Source organism: Bremia lactucae, linkage group LG1 (genome assembly GCF_004359215.1).
Source record: "Bremia lactucae strain SF5 linkage group LG1, whole genome shotgun sequence".
Classification (NCBI taxonomy): Eukaryota; Oomycota; class Peronosporomycetes; order Peronosporales; family Peronosporaceae; genus Bremia; species Bremia lactucae.
The window spans coordinates 7672703-7684746 of NC_090610.1; the positions used below are offsets into that span (position 1 = coordinate 7672703).

General features: G+C 46.7%; 3 protein-coding genes across 3 annotated transcripts; 1 reads left to right on the forward strand and 2 right to left on the reverse strand.

The window, feature by feature from the left end:
• Positions 1 to 6629: 6629 nt before the first annotated feature.
• Positions 6630 to 10291, forward strand: CCR75_006182 (uncharacterized protein; the record flags this gene model as incomplete). Its single annotated transcript, XM_067964253.1, has 7 exons — positions 6630 to 6681; positions 6755 to 6796; positions 6865 to 7542; positions 7610 to 7759; positions 7819 to 7998; positions 8069 to 9397; positions 9464 to 10291. The coding sequence occupies 6 exons, from the start codon at positions 6630 to 6632 to the stop codon at positions 8197 to 8199; spliced, it is 1233 nt and encodes a 410-aa protein (XP_067820460.1). The 3' UTR covers positions 8200 to 9397; positions 9464 to 10291.
• Positions 8251 to 8883, reverse strand: CCR75_006183 (uncharacterized protein; the record flags this gene model as incomplete). The annotated part of the gene is made up of 1 exon (XM_067964254.1): positions 8251 to 8883. The coding sequence occupies one exon, from the start codon at positions 8881 to 8883 to the stop codon at positions 8251 to 8253; it is 633 nt and encodes a 210-aa protein (XP_067820461.1).
• CCR75_004124 (uncharacterized protein) lies at positions 9383 to 10342 on the reverse strand (the record flags this gene model as incomplete). The annotated part of the gene is made up of 3 exons (XM_067962214.1): positions 9383 to 9397; positions 9523 to 10232; positions 10309 to 10342. 3 exons carry the CDS (start codon positions 10340 to 10342, stop codon positions 9383 to 9385), a joined length of 759 nt encoding a protein of 252 aa, XP_067814463.1.
• Between the last annotated feature and the right edge of the window lie 1702 nt (positions 10343 to 12044).

A 12044-nucleotide genomic window follows, 5' to 3' on the forward strand; every position in this document is an offset into this window, starting at 1 on the left:
TGGTCATAGCCTCTTACATGAGCGCTATAGACCAGCAGGGTTGAGGTCCGAAATTTCGAGACCTCAGGGACTATGCTACCCATTTGTTCGACAACTCTGAACTTAGGGGTAGCTTCAGAGTCCGCGTCAGTAGGGCATCCCGCCCCTACTGCGCTCCTGCATTTCCCGACCCCTCAGTGGTCGAGGCAGAACTCATGCGTCTCGCACGCTGGTTCTTGCCATCGCCCTTTGGGAAGGGAGTCCTCTTGCTGGGCATTTTTGCCCCAGCAGGGACCCTGGCATAGCAGCGAGCCATCATATGGCCGCGCTTGCCGCATTTAAAACAGACCACGTCTGCATTGCCCAACTCCATAGGAGTGGCATCTGTCCTCTCGGCCGACGGCTTATACCAAGCTGTCGCCGAGGCACTGTTGTAGGATTGCTCCTCAACTAAGGCAATTTGGATTGCCTCTTCCATCGTCGACGGCACCTTTCTGAAAAGGGCCTGTCGCGATGGGCCATGCCGTAGTCCGTTCATAAACGTGGGCACCTTAATGTGCTCCGGAATCGGACCTACGGTTATGGACGCCGACAGCGAGCGCATCTCTTGCACATACTCTTGCAGATATCGCTTCGCCTGTTGTGCCCCAAAGAAGCGCGCCTGAAGCAACACTTCGTTGTTCGGCGGCTAGTACATGGCGCGAATCTTTTCCTTAAAGATCGCCCATGTAGGTAACGCCTTAACGTCCGCCATAAGCGCCAAGTAAGCCCACGCTGAGGCCTACCGCACAGGTGCGACATGGCGTACGACACCATCCGGCTGTCGTCCTCGATGAGCTGCACGACACCGCATTGCTCCACGGCTAACAGCCAGTAGACAATCGTGTGCGCTGCAGTTCCATCGAGCTTGGGCGGGTCCATCCGAATGGGCCTCGGCTGATGCGGCCGGGTAGAGAGCATCTCAACAGTCCTATTGATAGCCTCGCTCCAAGCCTGCTCATGCCTCAGCTCATCCTGAGTCTGAGTGACAGACTCCGCCGCAGCATGGCTTTGTGCATCGGACGCGGCCCTCCGCTGTCCGAGCACGAATGCCTCAAACTGCTCCAACTGAGCAACATGTTGCTCAGGAGGACTACCCAGGAGCCTGGCCAGGGCTTGTTCACCAAGTCCCTGCGCCATTAGCCCTGCCACCTCCCGATGATGTTCGGAGAGGTGGGGAAAATGAGCCCAATCAATATTGAGGCTCATCCTGGGAGTCACTTAAGACAAATCCTATATACAAGGATTTGATTGATTTCAGGGACGTATTCCCTGAAACAGTTCCATGCGAGTTGCCTAAAGATAAAGGCACTCGACATGAGATCGAGCTCAATCCGGGCTCGAAGTATAGTGTCATGAAGCAGTGGCTACTGCCTCGTGAAACAAGTAGTTGCAATCGATAAATTCTTTATCGATCGATTAAGAGCGGGCCATGTGAGGGAGTCAACCTCCCACATTGCTCTCCAACCTTCTGTGTGCGAAAGGCCACATGAGGGTGGCGGATAGTGCACGTATGCAATAAACTGAATGCTGCAACGGTACCGGCTCAAGCGTCGATACCTCTAATAGACGTAATCATAGATGGTATGTCAAAGACCACCATCTTTTCGTCTATGGATCTGATGGATGGGTTCTATGAGATCCTTATGCATGAACGGGACATCCCGCACATAGCAGTGATCGCTCCCAGTGGGATGCTCTAGGAATGGCTAGTAATGCCTTAGGGGCTTAGGAACGCCCCTACAACATTCAACAGATGCGCAACGAATCTGTTGGGACCAGTGCGAGAATTCGCACCGAGTTCTTTCGACGATGTATTCGTCCATAGCCTGGCTATGGACAGAAAGACGGATGTGGAAGGTCATAAAACTCACGTTCGTCAGGTTCTTACACTTATGCGAAAGCATAAGTTGTACGCAAATCTCTAAGAAGTGTATATTCGCTGCAAGTGAAGTACCACTTCTAAGGTGCATCGTCGGTAAACACAGCGTGCGCCCTGATTCCGAAAAGGTCAAGGCAATTACCGACTGGCCAGTTCCAGTCGATGTCAAGGGACTTCGAAAGTTCCTTGGATTAGCGGCGTACTTGCACAAGTACTCCCGCAATTATGCCGAGATGACAGTTTATCTCTCTCGTCTCTTGAAAAAAGTCGAGAAATGGCTATGGAACGCTGATTGTCAGCGTTCCTTGAAGGTATCAAGCAAAGCTTGATGCAATCGCCAAGATGCGTGATTGCAGATCAAGACAGACCATTCCATGTGGTCTGTGACGCTAGCGATTTTGCAATCGGCTGTGCGTTAATGCAATACGATACAGATGGCGCGGAGCGCGTCGTCTGTTACCAATCGCATCAGCTGCAACCAGCTGAACGCAATTACCCAGTGCATGACAAGGTATTCCTTGACATGAAATATGCATTGGCTAAGTTTAGGGTCTATCTCCTCGGAGATAGACCGTTCATCGTATATACGGATTATACGTCATTACGCACGGCCGTAAACAGCCCACACCTCTCGCAAAAAATGGCGAGGTGGCTATCCTTCTTCGCGGAGTATAATTTCTCCGTGGAACATAAATCAGGACGACTTAATGTCGTCGCTGATGCGTTATCACGCCGACCCGATTTCGAGCCGGCTGCGCATTCCAACAGTGAAAATAATCCCACTGTTGCAACACTCATTTCAAGTGTTCCGTCATCAACCTTGTTTGATGACATAAAGAAAGCCTACGCGGAAGACAAAGTCCTTCTGCGTTTAATGGATCATCTGATGAATCCATCAAAAAATCTCTTAAAAGATTTAACGGCTTTATATCGATCGTCATCAGATCAATAAACAATACGCAACTGCTTACTGTACTACACGGCCGTTGCCGGCGACGCTCCACATGTCGTCGTCCCAATTCATAATAATTTGCGCTTGCTTATCATGTATGAGTGTCACGATGCACCAACAAGTGGCCATGGTGGACGTGAGAAAAATTTATCTCACAGTAAGTCGCGACTTTTACTGCCCCCGCCAGTATCAGCTCGTGCACAAGTACATTCGTGCTTGCGAGGTATGTCAACAGGTGAAGCCTAACCCTTCATCCCGTGCACCTCTCCAACCTCTGCCACTTCTGGCAGAGTGTTGGCACTCCGTATCTATGGACTTCGTCTTCGGATTTCCCGAGGACGATCACAAAAACAATAAAATCCTTGTTTTTGTAGACATATTCAGCAAGATGGTACATCTTGCTGCAGTACCAGAGTCGATCACGGCTCCGGGCTGTGCCCGTGTCTTTATCGACACGGTATTCAAACTCCACGGTCTACCCCGTGAATTAGTCTTGGATAAAGATTCACGGTTCACGGCGGAGTTCTGGCAATCCGTGTTCCGATCTCTCGGAACACGGCTGACTATGTCAACATCCGATCATCCAGAGACAGATGGTCAGACGGAACGCGAAAATCGAGTCCTCGAAGAGATACTTCGAGTTTACGTCCAATCGTATCCGAAAAGGAGCGAGTTTTTTCCGATGGTCGAATTCGCCATCAATAATTCGGTACATGCGTCTACAACGCATCCATCGTTCTTCGTGAATGGCTTACGCCATCCACGCATACCCACCCAATTAGAGGGATCTTCTAGTTTAAGGGGGGCTGGAGTTGCACGAGCAAAACCAATTCTGGCTCATGCTCATCACGCGTCGAAATTAACAACGACGCGAGTGATGTCGATGTCGAAGAAATCGACATCGAAGATGAGAATGATCTCATGGCAGTACGCACAAAGCGTACTGAAAAAGACAAAATAAATGAGTTAGCAGAAGAGTTTCTGCTAACTCGAGAATAAATAATCCGTTTCGTTCAGGATTCCATTGCTAACGCAGTGGACCGTCAGAAACAGAATGCAGTCAAAAATGGAAGACCAAACGCTCTTTCATTCAAAATAATGACCTAGTACTACTCTCTACGGTAAACTTACCTAAGCGTGTAGTCACTAATGTGGGTAGCAGTAAACTACTACCCAAGTTCATTGGGCCTTTTCGTGTACTGCATCGCAGAGGCAATGCGTACACAATAGTATTGCCACGTAGGATGCGAACGCATTCTACGTTTTACGTTGTTTGGATCCGCCCGTACCATCGGTTCGCAGGACGGATCCGACCACCCGTTTCAAGCCTTAAATGATTCTTGTGGTCACGAACCAGATTATCATGCTAAATCCGGAGATTCTCATGTCGGGCCCGAAGATCCTCGAAACCGCGATGAGCTGACGACAGCTCATCACGAAGAGCGTGATGTTTTAGTTCGTACTCCAACATGGAGTACGCACTTTTCGAACGGTCTTCCAACCGTTCGATATGGTGAGCCTGCACCGTCTGCTCTAACGAGCGACACTTACCGCGCTCGTGATCAAGTCCCTCCTCCAAATCATGGAGGAAGCGATCGAATTTGTCGATCTTCGACTCTAGATCCATCACATGGGTCGGATCTAATTTTTCCTCCTCCGCCACAACCATTGGTGAATTCCCACGGTGGACAACGTTTCCTTGTGGAACGTACCCAAAACCACTGTGATGTGAAGGGGGCACCGAAACGAGCTATCTTGTTCGCTGGCGCGGTTACCCACCTTCACATGACAGCTGGGAGCCTCGTTTCCAGCTGATTGCTGACGTTGAGGACCTCGTCCGTCAGTATGACGAGACCCATCCGATGGATCAAAAGGTCTATCGGAAAACACGCGCTTGTAAATCAATTGAAAAACGTCAATCGCATCGCGCATCTCGATAGAGATGCGAGCCCTTCCCCCGGGCGAAGAAGGGCATAGATATCCCCTTTTACTCGCTTCGTGTTGTCAACACAACACGGACAGGGATCACCCCACGTGAGGCATGGAAGTCCTGCCTCACGTGACAACCGATGCAATTTATACCTTGCACCGGTTAAAGTTCGCTTCTCAAACTTAACGCGAATCACGTTAAGTCTTTGAAGCTAGGCATCGCGTCCAATGTCTTTGACATTGCGAATGAACGCGCTCCAGGCTTGCATAAGCGAGACTTTATCTCGCTTGTTGTTGCCACTATACCATCGATGCTTAAAAAAAGCATCGAGATAAAAAATATTCCTCAGCGCAAAAGTTCTTCGCGCTGGGATCAAGGTCATGTAGCTTTGTCGCAATAAAAAAGGGATATTTATTGTGAGGAGTAGTCTCTCCAGACAAGCTATTGACTAGGTGTTCGGGCAAAAGCCACGGCTTCTTCTCAGGGGCAAGACGAGACATTTTTAGTGTCTACGATCCCCTGAGTGGTACCCAGAAACAGGAGTATCACAAGAACTTTTTTACGATGGCTTACGCCATCGTCGGAACCGAACATGCTGTAGCGAATGCTACCAGCACGTCTACTCGAATGAGCCCCCTCATTCGAAGGCTAATTGTCAGCCGCCTGACGATGATCAGGTGACTGTTCTGTTCTCCCCGAGTCGGCCATTTCGTCCGACTCGCATTCGTAGTCGACCTCCAAAGAGGGGTCGCATTCACGTGGTGTATCATCACGTGCACCCGCAACATTTAGAGTTCCCGGCGAAGATGGCACTACGGCAGACGGAACGTCTGCCGCAAGAGACAATGATGCGTCGCCCGCGGCTGCATGAACCACAGCCGAAGGCGCCGCACTATTTGCATACCGCATGGACTTGTTAACCATGCGTTATAATTAAAAATGATGGTTCTGATCAACCAACATCGTTCTAATAAAGTGTCCTATAGTGACCACTCTTCCCAATGACAGTCAGAGTGATTGTCGTTGAAGGAGGGGTGATGTAACGGGGCGTATCGTTACATGAAGTTAACACTTAAAGGCTATTAATTAATATATCACATAAAAGGTAGAGAATATTTAGAGAATATTACTTTCCATGGTAATATTCTAAAAGCTTATCCATTGGTAGATATAGACCATTATATCTACTTTCTCCGCGGTCCAGTCAGCGCTGGACGCGCGCAAAGAGAAAGACTGATACGATTTAATTACATGTTTTGTATTAGTTTATAATTAAGTTTGTATTGAGTAGATAGAACAGAAGAACTTAATTATATTAAATACAGTTTTTTAAATTAATCCTCTTTAAAGCAAGTGTTTTAAAGAGTCTTCCTCTGCACGTACTCGTGTACGTGAAGTGACGTGAGGCACCACTCGCATTGAGGCAGTGCGAAGTGGACTTGTACTGAAGCAGTACAAGTCAGTAGTGCCCCGTTACAGTTTGTATATAAATCACGGCCATCGTATTGTTACAATGCAATATTAAGGCTGCTCTATGGCGTTTTTACTGCGATCAAAGAGCAACTGTAAGCTATGTGGCTTGATGTCCGTCTACATTTGTAGTCGGCTTCTCATGTGGCTGTGTATCGTCCAATATCTAGAAGCTATGTCGAGATCTACCGAGTTAAAGGCACAATTGCGTGAGACAATTTTATATTTTTGCTTTTCCGAGTTTTGATTTGTAAAACAACAATTTTATTTAAAAGCTTGTCGCACTATAAGTATTAGTGTAATTCAGACAATTACTGGATTAATCGTTGCATGTTCTTTCATCGAATCCACTCTTATTAAGGGGGTAAAAATTATTGATGCTGCGATTCCTAGGTGTTGGATGGCGACCAGCATTCGTTGCTGCTCGCAGTACGCAAGTGACAAAACTCGATTGTCCAAACGTCTTTGAAATCGTGACGATTCGTTTTGCAATTGAACGCAGGTGCTGCTCTTTCCACGCAATCTGCCAACGTTGTACTCGATCGTACGTAGAATGCTCGAATGCGTGATATTATTCTCAACCTTTGTGAGCGTATTAATGCAATCTTGTAGCGGTCTTACTGTCGTATGGTGACGGATTTCTTGGGGCATTGGGCACAGGTGGATACGACGACGTGGTGGCTCCTACACCGCTGGCTACTACAACGGCGCTATCCGTCAAGGAAATTTCCGTTGGATGGGCCCATGCCGGCTTTGTAACGGATCAAGGAGATGCCTATATTTATGGTCGAACACACTCGTTTCGTGATGTTATTCGCTCTACTAATATGCAACGCGTGCTGCCAAAACTCGTGTGGTGGATGAATAGCTTCACGCGTTCGCGTGGGGTGGACACGCTGGAGCCTGCGCTTCTGGAGATGCCGGATCGAGAGCGTGTCAAAAAGATTGTCTGCTCTGCGGCATTAACATTTATTTTGACGGAATGCGGAAAGCTTTTCACATTAGGAGCTAATGGTTATGGTCAGTGTGGCATTGGTGAAGAGGGTGTCAGTGTCCAATTGCCAACTCACGTGAGGTTTGACGGCGATAAAGTCGTGGATATCGCTTCGGGCTATCAGCATGGACTCGCTGTAACAGAAAATGGCACAGTGTTTTGCTGGGGAAAGGGAGAGCGTGGCCAGCTTGGCTTCGGCTCGGGCAATACTGATGCGCCACAGGAGTTGATTGCACTTAAAGGCAAGCGAATTGTCAAAGTGGATGCTGGCTTTAACTACTCTTGCGCTATAACAGGTGCGCTTAAGTCTCTTTTCACCAATGGAGTTTTAAAATTTAAAGATTTTGTATTTTTGGAGCTCAGAGGACGGTGAATTGTATGTGTGGGGCAAATTGTTAAACCCAAAAGGAATGTCGGAGGCAAATGGTGATCAGATTACCCCGCGTCTTGTGCAGACTAGCGATGCTGTGAAGCTTAGTAAATGTAGTCACTTTCACACGAGCTTTATTACTGGTGAGCTTATGAAGAATGTATGCTTGTTTGTGACTGACATAACCGTATTTGTTTTGCAGCCGACAATAAAATCTGGCTGCTGGGTCGCACGCCCTCGGGTCGTCGAAATGAGAACAATTTTATACACGAGGCTCCGCAAATGTACACGAGCCCGCTACAGATTACCAACGAGCGAGTTGTGCGCACTAAAGATATCGTGAAAATTGGCAAAGGCGTTGACAAATCCTCGTTTATTACTGGTATGATAGCTCGACGTGCCATTAAGTAATGAATGGATTCCTACTGATATACAAAACCCTTTTTTTGCAGCCGACGGCCAAGCGTTGGAATGGAATTTTGACTCTGGAATTCATTCGGTGAAAGAACTTGCAAACTGGAAAGTCAAGTCTTTCGAGAGTGGTTTCCACTACCGCCTCTTACTAGCGCAGCCAGCAAAGTAGGTAGTAAAGCGAGCGAGTCCTTGATTAAATGAAGCACTACCTAGTCTACTTCTAGATATTAAATTCTTCCTTTGAGACTAGCACTGGCTTGATACGTCGACGCAGACGACCCGTAACTAAGCTTACATCCTTGTTTAAGTCCTCGTCACCGCTATCACTGATCAATGCCTCAAGCGTTTCTGCTTCCTCTTGGGTCTCTTGAGATATAAACTCATTAAGACCTAGGTCAGGGGGAAGCTGCAAGATCTCATTATCGTCACTGCTATTCAGGGTTTGTTCGGCTGGAGCTGTCACCTTCTGGTCGAAAAGGCTGGGTGGCGCACGCAGCGGCATCATAATATGCCCACAAGTATTCGCATCGTCAATTGATTTAGAAGGAAGATTCCACTTGTACGATACCTCGACAACTTTTTCACCATTAGTCTTCTTGCCACATTGCTTCCAAATGTCAAAGCAGGTCATATTTGAGTCTTCTTTGGACAGCTCTTTTGTCCCATTTTTATGATAAAAACACAAAACGGACCCTCTTGGCATCAAGAAATGCACTTGGGTCCACTTGTTGCGCATGTGTGCTGCAATCTCTGAGATCTTCTTCGCCGACGATAACTTAAGCTCCACTTTCGGCCGACAGCCACACAATACTACGCTTTCCTTTGTCTGCTTATCGAGCGGAGTCATGCGCATTTTAATGTAAACTTTCTTTTGAAATTGCTGTAACGTGAAAGAAGAAACATCAGATGTGGTGCTTAACCTAGACTTTTTTTTTAATGGTGGAACGGGGCTTGCGAAAGTCATTGCTCCCGTTAAGTAGCGCGTCTTCTTTTCCAAAGAAGCAACAGAGGAACAGTCGTTAGAAATAGCTCGCTTTCGCGTTGATGAAATTTTCTGTTGCAAACAACATTTGGTCCCGCTAATTGGTGACGAAAAAGCGGACATCTTCAAGAAAGTGGGATGCTTAATCCGCACCGCGGGGTGATAAATCTGTTTAGTGGACTCTTCGGGGGCCTTTCCAAGCGAAAACGGGCTAAAATTTGACCTGGACACCCATGCTGAAATAGGAGTCCGATTGTGTATTAAAGAGAGCTTCTGGTCAATTTTTGCCTTAAGCATTTGGCGGCGACTGCGAACTATCGACTGAAGTAGCAAAGTAGCCAATTTTGTCTTCTCTTCAAAAGAAATTGCATCAAGAGATTGAAATCTACGCAAAAAAATGCGTAAGATACAAAACGGATTGCTCGATAAATTGTCAAAAACAATTGCTCACTCGTCAAGGTGTCTCTTGTCAGACACTATTTTTCCATAGCACCAAACAGCAATGCGTACTTGATCGGCGTTCATTAAATCGATGTCGTTTATCAGAATTTTTAACAGCTCCGATATATAGTGTATCACGTCAGCGTAAAATTGTTGCACTTCCATCACACTCTTGGTTCTTACTTTTGTACTTATTGCATCGAAACGCTGACGTAACAAAAAGCCAAGAGAAGACCCATGCTCGCCTTTCGGCCACTTGACCTTGAACATAGAGAAAAATGTACTTTTTTCTTGTTGAAGCCATGACGAGCTCCTGGTGCGAGGTCGCTTTGATACAACCAATGATAATGTGTGTTCCTCGTTACTTGTGCGTACTTCTTCGCTGCTAGCTTGTAGTGATGCTGTAGCTAAAAGCGCGTTTCTCGTCGGAGAATCGATCTTTTTAACTACTTTAGGGCTTTTTTGATATCGACATTCCAGCTGCCGTGGGCTCGTGGTTACAGTAGCGTCATCAAAAGGTTCCAAAATGGGCGATAGCTCCAAATCAATTGAAAAATTCAATACTGTGTCCAGCAATGGAGCATCGCATTCGATCAGCTCCTCGTTTAGCTCTTGGGGCTGGTTGGTCACTCCAGTGGTAATTAAGCTGCCAGCTGTATTGTCCTGAGCCCGCGATGTCTTCGCGTTTGTAAAAACGTCTGCAAGCGGCAAACTGCAAAGATTTTCGTCATCCAGCCAGTTTGCATGGAGCCCAGAGAGGTTGTCAGATTCAAAGCAGTCTATTCACGACACAAAATTAGTATAGAAGAAGAAAATGTTACATACCAACGTTGAAGTCGAAATACATCATCATACCGAGACTGGTGGGAAAATGGTCGCTGTCTACCATGCTCAAGACTGCAGAGTGAAAAAACGCTAATGATTGTATCGTGTTGTTTGCGCCGAGATCGAATTACGCGCGAAATTGTTAAATTTATCGGGACACAAAATGTAATATTTAACAAATTTAACATAAGAACATCTTAATTATAATAATAATACAAAAACGGATTCAGATTGGACGACCGCCATGAATAGCTTCATTGCCGACCTCCTTGCACTGAAAGACTTACATGTAACGGGGCACCCTTTGCTAGTACTGACAACAGTACTAGTCAATCTACACTGATTGCAGTGAAGGTGGGGTGTAACGGGGTGTATCGTTACATGAAATAAACACTTAAAGGTTGTTAATTAATATATTATCTAAAAGGTAGATAATATTTAAAGAATATTATTTTACATGGTAATATTCGAAAAGCGTATCCATTGGTAGATATAGACCATTATATCTACTTTCTCCGCGGTCCAGTCAGCGCTGCTAAGACTGTTACGTTTGGTGATTCGAAATCGGAAGAAGCCTCGTACTGATGGTAAGGGCGGCGACGCCCAACATAAACGTATGATGTGTACGCATCCTACGAGGCAGCGCGATCGTGTATGCATTGCCTTGGCGGTGCATTACACGGAACGGGCCGATATACTTGGGCAGTAATTAATTACTGCCCACACTCGTCACTACATGTTTTAGTAGGTACATCGTAGACAGTGGGACTATTTTTGTCAAAGTTCCGTTTCTGTGGTCATCGCATCCGCGATGGAACCCTGTACGAAACGTACCACTGCTTTTCTAGCCAGCAGGAAATCACCTGCTGACTTGGTTTGTTTTGTCGTCGGTGCAACCGTTGCGCACTGCGGTGATGTCAATCTCCTTGTTAGTGAGAGCATAATTATTTGCACTAATGTTATTTTTTGATGCTGAATTGTTCAGAATTGTTATCAAAGTCAGCGATAGCATTATCGCTATTCCTGAGTTTGTCCACTTCAATGTTGATTCAATCAACATTAGTATCCTTCGCATTGACCGTAGGATCAATGCGNGATACCTCATCACCAGGTGCAGAGACACATAATGATTGTGTGTCTGGAGCAACTTTTGTCAAGAGATTTGCAAATTCTCTTGAGGTTGCTGGATCAGTAGGGCGTTGCGCCCCTACTGACCCCGTCCATTTTTTGGCGGTCCGCCTCGCTGTTGCGATTTCGCAACAACGTCGGATCCGCGACCGTTGCCCTTTTTGGCATACGATCCAAAATTACGTTCAGTACCTTTTGGTGCTGGACGTGGGGCACTACACTCATGAGCGTAATGTCCCAATTTTTGGCAGCGATGGCATTTCTGCGATCGCTTATTATTCGAAAAGCGAGGTTTCTCGCTTTCGACATAGGAAAGGTCCATGGGTTCTGGACCTCCTAGTTCGTGTCGTCTAGGTGGACGATATGATGACGAACTTGCTTGAGCCTGTCTCAAGCTAAAGTCCTCCTGTTCCGCTACGGATATTGCTTCTTCAAGCGTATCCAGTTCCAAGCGGAACAGGTGGGTCTTTACGGGACCATCCGTAAGACCTTGCATGAACACCGTAATCAACGTGTGTTCATGGACTGGGTTATTGGTAATACAACTCGCTAAGAGTCGTATGTGCTGGGCATATGCGTGCACATCACGCTTGCCTTGCTTGAGTTTCAGAAGCTCTGAACGAGCTCTGAACTCAGCC